This window comes from Myotis myotis, unplaced genomic scaffold (assembly GCF_014108235.1).
Source record: "Myotis myotis isolate mMyoMyo1 unplaced genomic scaffold, mMyoMyo1.p scaffold_m19_p_4, whole genome shotgun sequence".
In the NCBI taxonomy this organism is placed as follows: Eukaryota; Metazoa; Chordata; class Mammalia; order Chiroptera; family Vespertilionidae; genus Myotis; species Myotis myotis.
The window spans coordinates 21,150,031-21,169,907 of NW_023416346.1; the positions used below are offsets into that span (position 1 = coordinate 21,150,031).

The 19,877-nt window shown below is 36.8% G+C and overlaps 1 protein-coding gene across 1 annotated transcript; it reads right to left on the minus strand.

The window, feature by feature from the left end:
* Positions 1–13,886: 13,886 nt before the first annotated feature.
* Positions 13,887–14,650, minus strand: LOC118654551 (proheparin-binding EGF-like growth factor). Its single transcript, XM_036305923.1, has one exon. It carries the CDS (start codon positions 14,553–14,555, stop codon positions 13,926–13,928), a length of 630 nt encoding a protein of 209 aa, XP_036161816.1. The 5' UTR covers positions 14,556–14,650; the 3' UTR covers positions 13,887–13,925.
* Positions 14,651–19,877: the final 5,227 nt, after the last annotated feature.

The window sequence follows — 19,877 nt, forward strand, 5'->3', positions numbered from 1 at the left end:
ATAATCTATAAAAGTCTTATGGTCCTAAAGTCAAGGAAGAACTAGAGAACTGTTCTGGATTGAATGAGACTAAATTGATATGGTAATTGGGCACAATGCATGACTTACATTGTTTTGTTACAGAGGGCATTATTGGTATGATTGGTGAAACTTGAATAGGGATTCTGGAATTTTTTTGTACTGTTGCTCTAACTGTTCCGTAAGTTTGAAATTATTTCAAAAAAAATAAGCAATTTTCAATATTTCATAATTTACAAATATAATAAAATGCTATAATGCAAATTGACCGAACTGTGGAACAACCAGTTGCTATGATACACACTGACCACCAGAGGGCAGACGCTCAACACAGGAGCTTCCCCCTGGTGTTCAGTGTGCTCCCACAGGGGGAGCACTGCTCAGCCAGAAGCACAGAAGCCGGGTTCATGGCCAGTCTGCTTGCCCCCAACTGCCCTCCTCTGCCGGCCTGATCACCCCCACCCAACTTCCCTCCCCTGCCAGCCTGATCGCCCCTAACCGCATCTGCCTCAGCCCTGCCACCATGGCTTTGTCTGGAAGGTCTCCCAGTCTAATTAGCATATTACTCTTTTATTAGTATAGATAATATAATATAATACATGCTAAACGACACATATCAAGATATTTACCTTGGATGTTAACTAAACTTATTGTGCTCATCATTTCATAATACATATTTATACCAAATAATTATGTTTTACACCTAAAACAAACTTATACATAGCATAATGTAATAACGAATGTGTATTCTATCTCTCTTAACTCAATCAGGCATCATCTGTGAACTCCACTTACCACAGATATTTTCTTGCACTATAAAACCAATCTATTGGCTTCTACAAATATTTAGTCCTTAGGGACATATAGGATACCCTAAAACTAAGCAGGAAATAAAAATAATAATCTTGAAAAGAATGATATGTGGAAAAATAATTTAAAGTAATGAATCCCAACACTGTGCTCCCTAGAGTACATGGATTGAAATAATGTAAGGTCTGACTCTGCAAGGAGCAGAGGTGGTTGTAACACAAGTTCACTCTTTTATTTCTATATTGAGTGTCTATTGTAGACTCTAACCTTGAATATAAATCAATATATATTTTTCACTAATCCAATGTGCTATGGACCAATATGGCACTATGATTTGATTTTATAGGGTGGCAGCTGTTCTAAAATGTAATCCCTCAAAAAATAAAGTTGGGAGTGTGATCATACTGTCTGAGTGATTTTTAGAGGACTGACAATTTTATTTTATTTTATTTTATTTAAATCTTTATTGTTGGAAGTATTACATATGTCCCCAATTTCCCCCATTGACCCCTTCTAGCCCATCCACACCCCCCGCCCCAGGCCTTCACCACTCTATTGTCTGTGTCCATGGGTTATGGATATATGCATACAAATTCTTTAGTTGATCTCTTCCCACCCACCCACCCACTCACCCTCTGCCTTCCTTCTGAGATTCCACAGTTTGTTCCTGGCAGGATTCTTTAAAATAGCTAAAATCTGGAAACAGCCCAAGTGCTCCAACAGTAGATGAGTGGATATAAAAGCTGTGGTACATTTACAACATGAAATACTATGCAGCTATAAAAAGAAGGATCTCTTAACCTTTGAGATAGCATAGAGGGACTAAGCAAAATAAATGAGTCAGAGAAAGATAAGTATCACATGATCTCCCTTATATGTGGAATCTAATGAACAAAATAAATGGACAAACAAATAGGTCCAGAGACATGGAAGCATGAAACAGACTGACAGATCTCAGAAAAAAGGGGGGTGGGTGGGAAGAGATTAACCAAAGAACATATATGCATAGTCCATGGGCACAGACAATAGTGCAGTGAAGGCATGGGCTTGGGCAAGAGCTGGGCGGAGGGGGGCAGAGGGAGGAAAATGGAAGACATCTGTAATATCCACAACAATAAAAATAAATTTAAAAATTATATAGGTTTTAAGTGTACAATTCTATGATACATCATCTATGTATTGCATTGTGCACTCACCACCCAAAGTCAAATCTTCAGTCACCATATATTCGATTCCCTTTACCCTTTACTATCCCCCATCCCTGTTCTCTCTGGTAACCACCATACTGTTATCTGTGTCTGTGAATGAGCTTTTTTTGGTTAATTTTCTTCTTTGTTCGTTTATTACTTTCAGTTTTATATCCTGCATATGAGTGAATTCTATGGTTCTTAACTTCGTCTGACTTATTTCACTTAGCATAGTATTCTCAACATCCATCCATGTTGTCACAAAGGCAGTATTACATCCTTTCTTATGGCTAAGTAGTATTCCATTGTAGGTATGTACCATATCTTCTTTATCCAATCATCTATAGAAGGGCACTTCAGTTGTTTCCATGTCTTGAAGACTGTAAATAATTCTGCAATGAACATAGGGGTGCACAGTGTTGTGAATAAATGTTTTCAAGTTTTTTGGGTAGATATATAGAAGAAGGGTTGCTGGGTCATATGATAACTCTTTTCTTAATTTTTTGAGGAGTCTCCATACTGTTTTCCATAGTGGCCATACCAGTTTACATTCCCACCAGCAATGAGGGTTCCTTTTTCTCCACAACCTCTCCAATACCTGTTATTACCTGTCTTATTGATAATAGCCATTCTAACAGGTGTGAGGTGATATCTCATTGTAGTTTTGCTTTGCATTTCCTTAATAGCTAGTGAAGTTGAGCACCTTTTCATATATCTGTTGGCCATTTGTATGTCTTCTTGGGAGAAGTGTCCATTCAGGTCTTTTGCCCATTTTTAAATTGGATTGTTTGTTTGGTGTTAAATGAGTTCTGTATGGAGAGTGACCACTTGTCAGAACTGTTGTTTGCAAATATATTCTCTTAGTTTCTTGGTTGCCTTTTTGTTTAGTTGGTGGTTTCCTTGGCTGTGCAAAAGCTTTTTAGTTTGATATAATCCCATTATTTATTTTTGCCTTTACTCCTCTTGCCTTTCATAAAATCCTCTCTAAGACCAAGATCCATAAGTTTAGTATCTATGTTTCCTTCTATGAAAATTGCCATTTCAGATCTTTACCAGTATTTAGATCTTACTTCCATTTTGAGTTAGCTTTTGTATATGGGGGCACATAGTAATCAAGTCTTTGCAGGTGGCTTTCCAATTTTCCCAGTACCATTTATTGAAGAGGATTTTGTTCTCTAATGTATGTTTTTGGCTCCTTTGTTAAAAATTATTTGTCCATATACATGTGGATTTATTTCTGGACTCTCATTTCTGTTCCATTGATCTGTGTGTTTGTTTTTCTACCAATACCTTGCTGTTTTGTTTATTGTTACTTTATAGTATAATTTGAAATCAGAGTGTGTGACACCTCTGGCTGTGTTCTTTTTTTATCAGGGTTGCTTTAGCTATTCAAGGTCTTTTGTGGTTTAATATAAATCTGATTATTTTTAAAATCTATTTCTTTAAAAATATTATTGGGACTTTGATGGGGATTGCATTAAATCTGTATATTGCTTTAGATCATATGTTCATTTTGACTATGTTGATCCTTCTAATCCATGAACATGAAATATCTTTCCATTTCTTTGTATCTTTTTCAATCTCTTTTAATAATGTAGTATAGTTTTAAATATATAGGTCCTTTATTTGTTAAGTTTATCCCTAGGTATTCTCTTTGTTGCTATTGCTAAAGAAATTATTTTTTCCCATTTCTTGTTTTTGAAATTTCATTGTTAAGATATAGGAAACTAATGGATTTTTGTATCATACAACTTTACTATATTTTTTTATTGTTTATAACATTTTTGGTGGCGTCTTTAGGAATTTTTCTAAATAAAGAATCATGTTATTTGCAAAAAGTGACAATTTTGCTTCTTCATTCCCAATTTGGATGTATTTTATTTCTTCCTCTTGTCTTATTGTTCTGGCTAGGACTTCCTATTTTTTAAAGTTGTGTTTTCATAAAATAATTATGTTATTTTTATACTCTGAACATTTTCATGTCTTCTACAATTAGAATATATGTGTTTTATAAAGTGTTGTATACATGATTAAAATATGAAAGTAAATTCAAAGGCAGGGCATTAATTATCTTTCTATTAAAAAATAAGCTAATTAAACAACTTTCAGAATTTCTTTATTCTCTGTTACCATTGTCTCCTAGAAAAATGGGACCAAAGAGATTGAAGTTGATTATTATTTGCAAAGATTTGACCTATCTCATTGATTATAAACATGCATTTCATATGTGCAAAGGCAAAAGATTCCACCATGTTATTCTAATAGTTTTAATTTGGTATTTGGAGAATGTGATGCATCTATATGTTATGTCTGAATGATAAAGTGCCACATCTTAGTTGGATCACAGCTTATTTTATAAAAATTAAATGAACTTTTTCTCCTGGAACTTTAGTGAACATTAGAGATGGCTATTAGAAAAGCTAATTATAAATGTATGTTCCCTGCTCTCCTTTGTATGCTGTGTATCCACAAGAATCAGTGTATCATTGACACATACTGCAGCTTACCAAATGTCTGGCACAGAGAATGGCATTTTTAAGATAGTTGGTTGCACCCATAGAAAATGTTGATGAAATGTGACCAATCAACCAGATTGTTATCTAAAGTAAACCTGATGCTCTGGATAGGTGGCTCGGTTGGTGGTGGCATTGTCCCATTCACCAAATGGTTGTAGGTTCAATTCCTGATAGGGCACATACTTAGATAGCAAGTTAGATCCCATGTTGGGATGCATACAGGAAGCAACAGATATTTCTTTCTCATATCAATGTTTCTCTCATCAATAAACATATCCTTGGGTGAGGATTAAAAAAGTAGACCTGACAATTCTTGCCAGGTCCTATCACACTCTTATCCATTGGCTGACATTCTCTTCTTTGCCCAATTTGGTTTAGAACTTTCCTATAGTATTATCCTTATATCTGACCTGCTTCAAACTCTATTTTTACTTCTCAAAATGTTTTGTCATCCTACCCATACTCTCCTAGCATCTATACTTTCTCTGCTCTTGCATTTATATATCTTTATTTTTGTCTTAGAATTCACAAATAAGAACAACCTTGCACTTTCAAACAGATTGAGAAAAAATACAGCCTCAGCAAATTGGTATGTAATTTCCTTCTTATAGAAACATGTGTTAATTTTCTAGACAGATATTCAATTACATTAATAAGAGATTGTAATGCCAAATAAGAAGTTATATCTACAGGGCTTTTATTTTTGTTTTTTGAGAATTTTAATATTCTGGGATTACTTTACGAAGTATATTTTTTCTAAAAAGGTGAATACAAGATATTTTTAAGCATTACATAACTATATATCATATACTGTGTTTTCTTTCTGTTTAGTTAATATGGCTTTAGCAGAAACAGCATATTAAGGCACAATTTGCAACAGGGCTCTTTATTGGAAGGAGACATCTTACAACATGCAGGTGATTATCTTAAAATATAAAATACTGGAGTAAAATAATACAAATATATAGCATTTATCGGGGGCTTATTAGGTTTCAAGAAACTATTCTATGCTCTGTACATGCATTAACTCAATTTCCTCAACCATATAAGCTATTATTATCACCATTTTTCAGAAGAAGAAACTGAGGCATGCAGTGGTTAATCCGCTTGCTCAAAGTCACACAGCTAACAAGTGGTAGAACCAGGATTCAAATCCAAACAGTTGTATACTATCCAGAACCTATAGTAATAACACTGACTTTACTATTCTCACTAATGTTCATAAAGAGTAATTTTTAAAGTTTTTATGGATATGTCCTTTGTTAAGAGTTTTGTAATAGGAGAAAGGTTATTGCTTAGTAGACTCCAGTGAATGTCCACTTCAGTGTGACATACATTTCTGGCCAATTCTTATTACTTTCTAAACACTTCAAGTGTTAAGAGTGGTTAAAAGTCAAATATAAGGAGCCTACTGTAATTAATAATTGCCTTAAGCTCTTGAGTGTAAGAAATTTGTTTCAAGGTTGTGTGGGTTTTTTTTATTTTCTTTCAATATCATGAATATTGCCAGATTCTGTTGGAGCCGAATCTGCTTTCCTGGCTTAGCTCATAGGTGGAACAATATAATCTAATTCTTTGCCATATGCAAAGAAAAGACCCTCATATAAAAACTCTGTGAGTTTCTTTTTTATAACCCATTTATTTCTGAAATTCAATTTTGCTTTTGTGGTTTTTGGATGGATTGGTTGAGTAACTATTGATGGATAATGACATTGCTTTTGGAATATATCAGCAGAATGCTTCAGTCCTGGCCTTGTTTAAGTTTGGACACACTTATTGAAATTAAAGCTATTCATCACATTAATGCTTTACTGTCATTTATAGTTAAGAAATAAAACTCCATCTTCTTGGAAAAAGCAACAAGGTAAAATGGACACTGGTACTAAGATAAGGCATCAGCCAGTGTCACTAAAAAAGGGTAACTACTTCAATAGTGAAAATGATATACAGAAGACTTTCTAATTAAACATTGCAAAGAAATATTTTGCATTCAACATTGCTCACTGTCACCCCAAGTAGACAGTTCATTGTAAATACCATCATCATTTTATCATCAATGTGAGGTATAGAGGTGAAGTAGAAAGAATGTTGTTATAGAGAGAATGTTTATGTTTTTAAAAAAATGCCCAATATGATGGTATTAGGCCTTTTGGCAGGTGATTAGGTCATGAGGTTGGAGCCTTCATGAATGGGATAAGTGGCCTTTTAAAGAGATCCCGAGAACTTCCTCACATATTCTTCCACAGGAAGACACAGCAAAAACAAAAAACAAAAAAACAAAAAAACAAACAAAAAAACAAAACAAAAAAACAAAACAAAAAAACTGTCCATGAACTGAACTGAGAAGCAGGACCTCACCAGACACAGAAACTGCTGGCATCTTTATGTTGGACTTCCAAGCCCCCAGAACTGTGAGGAATAATTTTCTGTTTATAAGTCAGCCAGTCTATGATATTTTAGTTATAGAAGCCCAAACAGACTAAGACAGATGTGAAACTAGGAATTCCATTAAATTCTCTATTTTGGTATCATCTTATGCAAGCACAGAATTTTTTCCAATCATAATTGTCTTCTGAAAATTTTTGTAACAGGCCTATATATCTATTTATACAATATTTTTACTTGCTGCTCCCTCGTCATGGAATTATATCCTTCCTCCTTGTAACCTAGGTTGTTCTTTTCCTTTTAAAATATCACTTTAACATTACCCCTCAGAGAGAACTTCACTGACTATATCCTATTGAAAATATCCCCATTGGAGTTTTACCAAACATTCAAGGAAGACCTAAAACCTATCCTCCTCAGACTATTCCAAAAAAATCAAGAGGAAGGAACACTTCCAAGCTCATTTTATGAAGCCAGCATCACCTTAATACCAAAACCAGATAAAGACAGCACAATGAAAGAGGATTACAGGCCAATATCCCTCATGAGTATAGATGCCAAAATCCTCAACAAAATCTTAGCAAATCGGATCCAGCAGTACATCAGAAAGGTCATACACCATGACCCAAGGATGCACGGTTGGTACAATATCCTCAAATCAATAAACATGATATATCACATAAACAAATTGAGAGATAAAAATCACATAGTCATATCAATTGATGCAGAAAAAGCATTTGACAAAATCCAACACTCTTTCTTGATAAAAACTCTCAGCAAAGTGGGAATAGAAGGAACATACCTCAACATAATGAAAACAATATATGACAAACCCACAACCAACATCATACTCAATGGGTAAAAACTATAACCATTTTCCCTAACAGGAACGAGACAGGGAAGCCTTTCTCACAACTCCTGTTCAACACAGTATTAGAAGTACTAGCCATTGTGATTAGAAAAAAAGAAGAAATAAAAGGCATCCAAATTGGAAAAGAAGAAGTAAAACTGTCCTTATTCACAGATGACATGATACTGTCCATAGAAAACCATAAAGACTCCATCAAAAAATTATTAGACTTAATAAATGAATTTGGCAATGTAGCAGGATACAAAATTAACGCCAAGAAATCTATGGCATTTCTATACACCAATAGTGAACTTACAGAAAGAGAGACTAGAAAAGCTATCCCATTTACCATTGCACCAAAAAAATTAAGATACCTAGGAATAAACTTAACTAAGGAGGTAAAAGACCTATACATGGAAAACTATAGGACACTGAAAGAAAAGATAAAGGAAGATATAAACAGATGGAAGAACATACCATGTGCATAGATTGGTAGAATCAACATCATTAAAATGTCCATACTACCCAAAGCAATCTGTAAATTCAATGCACTTCCCATTAAAATACAAATGGTATATTTCACAGACCTAGAACATACTTTCTAAAAATTCATCTGGAATAAAAAGAGACCCCAAATAGCTGCAGTAATCCTGAGAAAGAACAAAGTAGGTGGGATCTCAATACCAGATATCAAGCTGTATTACAAAGCCACTGTCCTCAAAACAGCCTGGGTACTGGCACAAGAATAGACATATAGATCAATGGAATAGAATAGAGAACCCAGAAATCAATTGAAACCACTATGCTCAATTAATATTTGACAAAGGAGGCATGAACATACAATGGAGTCAAGACAGTCTCTTCAATAAATGGTGTTGAGAAAATTGGACAGATACATGCAAAAAAAAAAAATGAAACTAGACCACCAACTTACACAATATACAAAAATAAACTCAAAATGGATAAAGGACTTAAACATAAGATGGGAAACCATAAAAATACTAGAGGAATCCACAGGCAGAAAAATCTCAGACATATGCCGAAGCAATTTCTTCAACAATACCTCTCCTAGGGCAATGGAAACTAAAGGGAAAATAAACAAATCGGGTTACATCAAAATAAAAAGCTTTTGCACAGCAAAAGAAACCATCAATAAAATAACAAGAAAGCCCACTGCATGGGAGAATCTATTTGCCAACGTTATCACCAATAAGGGTTTAATCTCCAACATTTACAGGGAATTCATACAACTTAACAAAAGAAAGATAAACAACCCAATCAAAAAATGGCAATGGACCTAAATAGATACTTTTCGAAAGAAGACAGAAAGAAGGCCAAGAGACATATAAAAACATGCTCAAAGCCAGTAATTGTTGGAGAGATGCAAATCAAAACTACAATGAGATACTATCTCACACTTGTCAGAATGGCTATCATCAACAAATCACCAAAGACAAGTGCTGGTGAGGATGCAGAGAAAAAGGAAGTCTCGTGCACTGCTAGTGGGAATGCAGACTGGTGCAGCCACTGTGGAGAACAGTATGGAGTTTCCTCAAAAAACTAAAAATGGAACTCCCGTTTGACCCAGTAATCCCACTTTTAGGAATATATCCCAAGAAACCAGAAACAACAATCAGAAAGGATATATGCACCCCTATGTTCATAGCAGCACAATTCACCATAGCTAAGATTTGGAAACAGCCTAAGTGCCCATCAGCAGATGAGTGTATTAGAAAACAGTGGTTCATATACACAATGTAATAGTATGCCACTATATAAAGAAAGGACTTTTACCATTTGCAACAGCATGGTTGGAACTGGAGAGCATTATGCTAAGTGAAATAAGCCAGTCAGAGAAAGAGAAATATCACATGATCTCACTCATTTGTGGAATATAGAGAACAACATAAACTGATGAACAAAAACAGATCCAGAGACAGAGAAGCATCAATCAGACCATTAAACCTCACATGGAAGGTAGGGGAGGGTGAGGGTAAGGGGGAGAGATCAACCAAAGGACTTGTATGCATGTATATAAGCCTAACCAATGGACACAGACACCAGGGGGGTGAGGGCATGAGTGCTGAGGGGGGTGGTGAGGGGGCAATGAGAGGATAAGTACACATATATAATACCTTAATCAATAAAGAAATTAAAAAAAGAAAATATCTTCAATGATATTTTATTATCTGTTACATAAGATTGTTTTATTTTTTAAAAGCACTATCACAACCTTTATTATATATACACTACATTTTTGGTTGTTTCACCAGAATATATATTCCATAAGAAAAGAGTCCTTGGAAATCTGGTTCACTGTTATATTCCCAGTACCTGCCATTCATAAGCTACTCAGTGAATATTTGCATAATACATCAACACATTTTCAACTTCATCAACAATCCAAATGATAGTGTATGATACTTAACTTCTAGGTGGTGAAATGTTCAGCTCTGGCTGAATGTCTGAGACCATCAACACTATCATATTCCTCAGAAAGAATGACCACATAGTAAAAATATTGCAGGGAGTTGTAGATTTTACTAAAGAATTTATAGGAGAGATAGAAGAGGGCTTTGCTGTTTGACTCTCTTTCTTCACAGTCTCTCCACTCATCCTGCCTAGCTGGGGAACACTCTCTGTACCCTTTTTTATATAATAGTCAGTCTCTGTGTCTCTTCACTATCTCCACAATGGTTTTAGCTTTGTGATCAAATAAATATACAAACAAACAAAAGTCTTGACTTTAACAAGGCCCAACCTCTGAAGAAAATTTTATAACTAGCTCTTATTTATTAAGCATGCTTGCAGGGAGCCCACTAAGAAGTATGCCCCCTGAAAGGTGTTCTGATAAATGGAATTTTCTCCATTTAGTTATATCTCTATGTGTTGTGTTTTTTTTGTTTCTTTGCTGGTTTTGTTTGTTTGGGATCTAGAAAATGTCAGCACTGAAAACCAGGGCTGTTTTGAGAATCAAACAACTTAATATATGTGAAAACATTAATTTATTTAAAGATTTATAAGAAGAATACTGCATGTCACACACCATGCTAAGTATTGAGCATGAAACAGTGGTTCCTACCCATGAGCAACCTACAATGTCCATTGTAAACTATACAGCATGGTGATAATTTAATATCTTGTATCAAATAATTAAATATTTGCACTATCACAATGGTCATAAATGTTAACTTTATTAATAATTCTGAATTCTGAAAACAGTACTCAAATAATAAATTCTTAATATGTTTAATTTGGTATTTTAGAAAGGTTATAGTTATGGAACAAGATGATATTTTTGTTAAATAAAACCAGTCCGATTTTTCTATTAGTTTGTTTTATTCCAATGTAGATTGAATATTTTAAAGGAGGAATTGCATTAATTCTTCTTTAGTTGTTACCTATCCACTGTTACTCAAAAATATTCAGGAGTTAATTCTTTAAATACTACAGATGTAAGTCAATCATGACTACAGATATAAGTCAATCATGACCTGGCTTAGAGTAGAGGTCAGACCTATAGCATTGCTTACCCTTAGACAGCTCAAGTAAAAATGTACTTCCATCAACTCTCATAGAAGTGTACTGGCCATTCATCTTCCAGTTCCCCAAGAAGCCTTAAAGAAAAAAAAAAATACGTCACCTGGTCCTGCTTACCTGAATATAGTTACAACCTAATATAAAATATATTATTACATTGCAATGGAATAAATGCTATAAGAATAAGCATGAGAGGCTATAGTGCCCCATCAATAAAGAGCCCATTTGGTGAACTTGGAGCATCAGGGAAAGCTACTAGGAAGATGTGGTATCTGCTTAGTGGCCTAAAGAATGAATAGATGCAAACCAGATGAAAAGGTGACTGAAGAAGGAAGGCAATAGAATGTCTGATGAAATGGTCCAGAAATAAGAGCACTACTAAATTTAGTTTCATCTTGGGGGTATACAGTAGCAAATTATAGAGGAGGGAAGAATGAAATCTAATGAGGTTGGCAGAGGCCTGGGTACCAAGCTAAGGAGTTATGGAGCCAGTTAAGGGTTTTGAACAAGTGAGTGATTAGTCTAATTTTAGCTCTTACAAAGAACATGTTAGAGAGGAATACCAGAAACAGAAAGACCGATAATTGGGGGCTGCTGTATAAATCTATCATCATCTGGACCAGACTGGTGGTAGGTGAAAAGAGAGAGAGTGACTCCTGAGAATTAATTCCATAGTTTCAGCTTGGGTCACTGGGTTGAAATTATTTTTTTTAAAGGCACCATGGGCATGACATCAAGATCTAGATACTAGTTCCAGCTTCACTACTTACTAGCTATGTAGTCTTGCCTAGGTTACTTAACCTATTAAAACCTCAATTTCCACATCTGTTCAATGGAAATATTCTATCCAATTCACAGGGTGGTGCAAGGGTAAATTTTATATAAAATCTCTGTATAGTCAATGTGAAAAGATTATTAAGGAGCCCTCTGAACCATAACATTTGTTGAATAGCCATATAAAGTCTGATCATCCTTTACTGTCACATTTATGTCACTTACTTTCCTTCATTCTGATGGGAGCACTGACACTTAAAATATGTTTTTAAAAAAAACTAGACATTCATCAAAAGTATGGTTCTGAATATTAATTTATTTAATGGAGGAGAAAGTTAAGAGAAGTGTACTTTCAAAATGAATAAAATTTTATTTTATTTTATTTTATTTTATTTTATTTTATTTTATTTTATTTTTATGGAATAAGGGTTATCTTTATTTGAATTGCAAAGTACAAATATGAACCAGTTTTGGAAATATAGTTGTAACAGTTCAGAAATGGCACCAGAAACTTCCAGAAGGGACCATGAAAGCATACGTTTGTAGTTTTGGTGAAGTGGGTGGGTTCACACAAAAGCCATCCTCACCTCCAATCTTCTCTGTAGCAATTGATAGGTTATCAATTACCAAGAATAGTCAGCTCCAATGTGTCCTGTTCCTCCTCAGCCTTTTTTCCCACTAATACCTCTTTCGATTATCACCTGCTGCACTGACCCCTTCTTGGAGTAGCACCAGAAGAATGGCAGGAGTAAGAGAAATGTCTTGACACAAGGGAGAGTGAGATCCCACTCTGTGGGCCTGAGGTTATAGAGGGTAGGGGGTTAGGAAAGCTGCAAACATGGAAGCCCAACCTCTTCTGGATTTGGCAGGGAGAGAACACGGGGAAACACCGATATCTGTTACACTTTGACATCAGCACCTTGGGCTTTCAAAACACAAACGGTAGACAAAATCGCCTAGGCAAGACTGCAGTCCAACTCATAGAGTGGATCTGACAAAGTTAACTCCTACATCCTGACCATACAGACCGCCCCCTGTGGCACTCTGATCGTGGAAGATCTGTGGAAATGTGGACAGACAATGGATGACAGATGGGTCATAGAGCCACCTCAGATTTGTGGCAGAAGATAGTGATGCTGAGCCAAGTGGTAGGGGGATGCGGGGTAGAAGGCCAGGAAATTGCCAACGTTAACAGTCTAGGCACTTGAAATATTATTGTTAGATTGTTTGTTAAAAACTAAATAAATTAACATACATAGAATAAAATAAATATATAATTTAAGAGGCATTTTACAAACAAACAAACAAAAAATAGTTATTTTTCCATTTGGGTAGAAGTCCCAAAATTCAGAGTTCTCAGGCTTGTGGTATTTCACAGTTAGCTCATCAAATCCAGCGCTGTAGGGTCCAAATGGCAGATCCCTTGGTGACTACTTGAGTCCGTGGCTTTTCAATCTTTGTTACTTTCTTCCAGTCCACAAATCTTTCCTTCTTCCTCTCCTTTTTTTTTCTTTCAGTCAAAGATCCTGGAGCATATGGAATTAACTGGCATCTTAATCCAGAAGACAAGTGTTTAAACAAACTTTATAGGGTTAAGAAGGGTTTGGTGAAGGGGAATCAGAAGAGCATGAAGGTCCCTCACTTTTGCTTCTTTCTGACCCAGATCCCATTGGGCATATTCTGTTTGGAACTTGAAGGCTCTGATAAAGCAATACTGGGAGGCCCAATCTGGACGGCAACTGGGGATGAGGGAGTCTTCATGGCTGGTTGTGAAGTCCTTCCCCTCTGCAGAGTCTGTGATCAGAGGTAGCAGTCCCCAGCTGATTCCTTGAGCACAGGTCTCTCTCAGTGGGAAGTAGTCATGCCCAACTTCACTTTCTCTTCATTTTCCACATCATAACCTCCTCTCCTATGGTACCTAAACATGAGAAGCCCCACAATGACGAGCAGACAGACAGACGACAGCACCACAGCCACCACAGCCAGGATGGTTGTGTGGTCATAAGTAGACAAGCGATTTTCCACCGGGAGACTCAGCCCATGGCACCTCTCTCCGTGGTAACCCAGGTGGCAAATGCAGGATGGAGCCTGGAGCTCCTTCACATATTTGCATTCTCCATGGATGCAGAAGTCCTTGTATTTCCTAAGACACGGGTCTCTCTTCTTTCCCAACCCCTTTTTGCCTTTCTTCTTTCTTTTCCCACGCTCTTCCTTGCTGGGTGTGGCCAGAGCTTGTGGCTTGGAGGAGAAAGGAGCTCTGAAAAGATCCAGGTCGGCCCCTTCTAAGTCCAGGACTTCCCGGCCTCTGACGCCTCCGGGGGGCAGCAGCTGGTCCATAGAGTCAGTGGGAGATCCCAGGTTGCTGGTCCCACCCGCCAGCCCTCTCTGAAGCCACTCCAGGCTCTCTCCAGTCACCAACGCCGAGAGCACTGCAGCTAGAAAGAGCTTCAGCACCACCGATGGCAGCAGCTTCATGTTCCCGGACCCAGCGGAGGCTACGAGGCAACAATCACTTTGGAGGCAGCGGCCCCGGGGCGCAGGCACAGGAACTGGGGCGGGAGGAGCGCAGGAGATTCTGTGGGGCACAGTCGCCGCCGGCCTTTGGGTGCAAGCCTTGCGGGAACCTGCTCAGAGCTAGTGGCCGCTGGGATTCGGCTCTGCTCCCTCCGTCAGTCCGTGCGTGCGTCCGTCCACCCGTGCCCCTGCGCTTCGGTCAGGGTGGCAACGTGATGCCTGCGGCTCCTTCCGTTGACTGCTAAAATTTTAAATATTATTCAAATTCTTCCCGTTATAAGAGGGCCAGGTCCCAAGGTCAATACTATGGAGAATAGAGAAATAAGATCTGCTGTTTACCCTCAAAGAGACAAAAACACACTGCAGGAGAATACACAAATATATATCACTAGTGGCCCAGTGCACAAATTCATGCACATTGAAAGGAAATTAATTAGAAGAAATCTTTTAATATCACTATTCGCCCTTTCTCTATATGTGTCAACCGAATTCATGATCAACAATGACAGATGGAAATACACACATGCGATTGGCGCCAATGAGAGCTTTATATGTATCACACATGCATGAGTCAACTTAGCCTTTTATAGATATAGAATAAACTTGCTTAAGTAGACCTGCTTTCTGATTTACCTAAATTTTTTCCAGCCCAGTGAAGCACCCCAACTTCTCTTTCAGGTAATTGTTAGCAACACAGCAGTAAATATCAACACAAAGTGGATTATTATTATAGATCATTCAGGGAGAACAAAGGGTGAAATATTTAACTGCAGCAGTGTTTGACTATATACTGCACAGTGAGAAAACCTGAAGTTATTTTCAAGGTCCGCCATTTCTTACTTCTTTTCAGTCAGGTCAAGTTTCTAAGCTTTCTAAATCTCTGTTTTCTGGCTAATGAAAAGAAAATAGGATTCCACTGAGTCTCCTATCTACCTACTCCATTACTTCTGTGAGGATAAAATGAGATGAGGCACAGGAAAATGCTTCACAGACATTTGGTTAAAGTGTAAAATGTTTCCACTTGTGTTCCTGGAACTCCAAGGAGGCAAGTCGCTAAGGAGAGGAAGCCAGACATTGCTACATGATGTCATTACCCGACACTCACAGCAACTATTTCTAGGCTGGGCTGGGCTATGGGCTATGGGCTGAATTTTGTGCCATGGGGTCTCGGCAGTGCCAGCTGCGATTTGGTGGAGTGTTGTTCCAGGGTGGTGGCAGGGTCTATGTCCCATTTGGGGGAAGCCGAGTGTTGCTTTGTCAGCCAGGTCTGTGGTGCCATTTCTCTGTGTACATCACGGCAGCTGCTGCATTGAACATCTTCCCCCTGGGGGTCAGTGCACATCATAGCAACTGGTAGGAGGGTGAGAAGGACACTTAGCGTATTAGCCTTTTATATTGATGGATTATAACACAAGGTGAAAATAAAAAGTACCCAATTAGGGAATAAGCCAAGTGTGATTGGAATTCCAAAGGTAGTGGTATCATAAGAGACTACCAGACACTGAGGAAAGAAATATCAGAAAGAATCTAGTTCACCAATGTAATAAAGGCCATACATGGCAAACCCCCAACCAACATCATAATCAGTAGGTCAAAATCACAAGAGTTTCCCTTAATATAGGGAACAAGACATATTCAACATAATACTGGAAGTCCTAGTCACAGCAATCAAAGAAGAAGAAATAAAAGGCATTCGACTTGGAAGGGAAGAAGTAAAACTCATTATTTACAGATGGCATGATACTGTTTATGGAGAACCCTAAAGAGTCAACCAAAAAACTACTAGAACTGATAAATGATTTCAATAAAGTAGCAGGATACAAAATAAATTTACAGAAATCAGTTTTATTTTATACATTAATTATGAACTATCAGAAAGAAAAACTGAGAGACAATCCCATTTATAATTGCATCAAAAAATAAAATGCCTAAGAATAAATTGAACCAAGGATGTAAAAGACCTGTACTCATAAAATCACAAGACACTGAGAAAAGAAACTGAAGAAGATACAAATAAGTGGAAGCATACACCGTGTTCATGGATAGAACGAATTAACATCATTAAAATGTACATACTATCCAAAATAATCTATAAATTCAACGTAGTTACTATCAAGACACAAATGACATATTTCACAGAAGTAGAACAAATATTTAAAACATGTATGTGGAACCATAAAAGACCCCAAATAGCCAAAGCAATCTTGAGAAAGAAGAACAAAGTTGGAGGAATCAGGTTTCCTGATACCAAACTATATTACAAGGTCATAGTAATAAAAATAGCATGGAACTGGCATAAAAACAACATATAGATCAATGGAACAAAATAAAGTGCTCAAAAAGAAACCCATACATTTATGGTCAATTAATATTTCACAAAGGAGGCAAGGATATATAATGGGATAAAAGTAGTCTATTCAATAAATGGTGTGGGGAAAATTAAACAGATACAAGTATAAAAAAGAAACTTCTTACACCATATACAAGAATAAACCCAAAATGTTACACTTGATACTATAAAATCATAGAAGAAAACATAGGTGGTAAAATCTCAGACATTTCTCATAGTAATATTTTTTCTGATATATCTCCTCAGGCAAAGGAAACAAAAGAAAAAAATAAACAAATAAGACTACATCAAACTAAAACGTTTTGCACAGCAAAAGAAACCATCCACAAAATGAAAAGACAACCCTCTGAATGGGAGAACATATTTGCCAATGATACATGTGATAAGGGGCTAATATCCAAAATGTATAAAGAATGCATACAACTCTACACCAATAAGATAAACAACCCAATTAAGAAATGGGCAAAGGACCTGAATAGACACTTTTCCAAAGAGGACATACAGATGGCCAAAGACATATGAAAAGATGCTCAATGTTACTAATCATCAGAAAAATGCAAATTAAAACCACAGTGAGTTGTCACCTCACACTTATAAGAATGGCTATCCTATATAATAAAGGCCTAATATGCTAAGTGTCTAGTCGTCTGGTCGGCCATTCAACCAATCAAAGCATAATATGCTAATGATATCCTAAGGCTGCTCAACTTCTTGCTATAACATGCACTGACCACCAGGAGGCAGATGCTCCAACTAGTAGGTTAGCTTGCTGTTGGGGTCTGGCTGCTCAGGACTGAGGGAGATGGGCTGGACAGGCCTTGGAGCCCTCCTGCAGTCCCTCTCAGGCTGGCCAACATCCGGCATCCCACCCCAAGTGCATGAATTTCATGCACCAGTCCTCTAGTTGTCAATAAATCAACAAACAATAATGTCAGTGAGGATGTGGAAAAAAGGAACCTCTCATGCACTGTTAATGTGAATGCAGATTGGTACAGCCACTGTGTAAAACAGTATGGAGTTATTTCAAAAAATTGAAAATGGAACTGCCTTATGACCCAGTGATCCCACTTCTGGAAATATATCTACAGAAACCTGAAACGCTAATTCAAAGGAATATATGCATCCCTATCTTCATTGCAATGTTACTTACAATAGCCAAGATTTGGAAGCAGCCAAAGTGTTCATCAGTAGATGAGTGGATAAAATAGCTGTGATACATTTACACAATGGAATACTATTCAACTATAAAAAAGAAGAAAATCTTATTCTTTGTGACAACATGAATGGACTTGCAGAGTATTATGTTAAGGTAAATAAGGCAGAGAAAGACAAGTAGCATATGATTTCACTCATATATGGAATCTAATGAACAAAATACACTAGCAAACAAAATAGAAACAGACTCAAAGATATAAAGAACAGACTGACAGCTGGCATAAAGGAAGGGGATGGAGGAGTTGGGTAAAAAGGTGAAAGAATTAAACAAACAAACAAAAAAACCTCACAGACAACAGTATGGTGATTACCAGAGGGAAAGGGGGCTGGGAGGAGGTAAAGAGCTTAAAGGGGGGCAAATGGTGATGGAAAGATATTTGATTTGGAGTAGTGAACACCAAATACAATATATAGATGATGTATTATAGAAAAAAAAGAAAGAACCTGGTTAAAAATCCCCAATCTGCCACTTGTTGGCTGCATGATCTTAGGCAAATCACTTAACTTCTCTGATTTTAAGTTTCTTATCAGTAAATGGGGGACATCAATGGCATCCACCTTTCTTAATATTTTTAAGAATTAAATGAATTATGGCTGAATAAATTTTGGTAGGCAGGCACTGCAGCAGAATTGGTCTTCTAAACAGAAATATTAGCAAAAAATTAAATGTATATCCTCCCCCCCCCCTTGATAGGAGATTGCAGAAACAAAAGCTTCTATGCTGGGCATAAGATTACTGTAAGAGTCTTCTATAATCACTCCAAAATTACAAGCTGGTTCCATTATAAGGCTTTGCCCTGGACCTAAAAACAGTCAGGTTAGCTAAACTGGGGGTATCTCTGAGATGGTTTAATACACACAACATCAGGGTAACAGTTCACTACTAGGTACTCAGTGACTTCTCAAGAAATGATTTTCAGAGAAATCTAAGATTGCAACAGCCTAACCTGGGTAAAGAATCCTAGAGAGACTGTTGGGACCATCATGGCCTCAAGTGTCATAGCAGCTGATTGATTGGCAGTGAGTCATAAGAAAAAATAAGAAAAAGTAAGAACAGTGGTAGAATACTTTTTTCTATGGCACAATGCCTGTGCTATTAAAATCAAAATTACTTATTTCTAACTGGTGAAAAGAATGACATGATCTTCCCCCTTTACCACTAATATATTAGTTATGAGTAATGTGATTAGCTTTACTAATTGTTGCTGAAGAAGAATATAAAATTAAATATTCCTGCTTTTTTTTTTCATTTCTGTCACCAACAGTAAGTATAATCATTTGTTTTTCAAAATAGTCAAACTGGCAGAGTATTTTGAAATTCTTTTTAAAAATGACATACATGGCCTGGCAGGCATGGCTCTGTGGTTGAGCGGCAACCTATGAACCAGGAGGTCATGGTTGGATTCCTGATCAGGGCACATGCCCAACTTGCGGAGCTTGATCCCCAGTGTGGGGCATGCAGGAGGCAGCCTATCAATGTTTCTCTCTCATCAGTGATGATTCTCTCTCCCTCTCCCTTCTGCTCTGAAATCAATAAAAATATATTTTAAATAAATAAATACATAAATAAAAATGACATATATGATTGTAAGAATAAAACCATGCAGCTAAGTTTTACTAATAGCACTAATCAAAGCTGCAAAATGGTAAGCATCATTTCTATCTTATAAGGAGAAGCACCTAGATTAGTTATGAAGACAAAAGGACAAAAGTGAAAA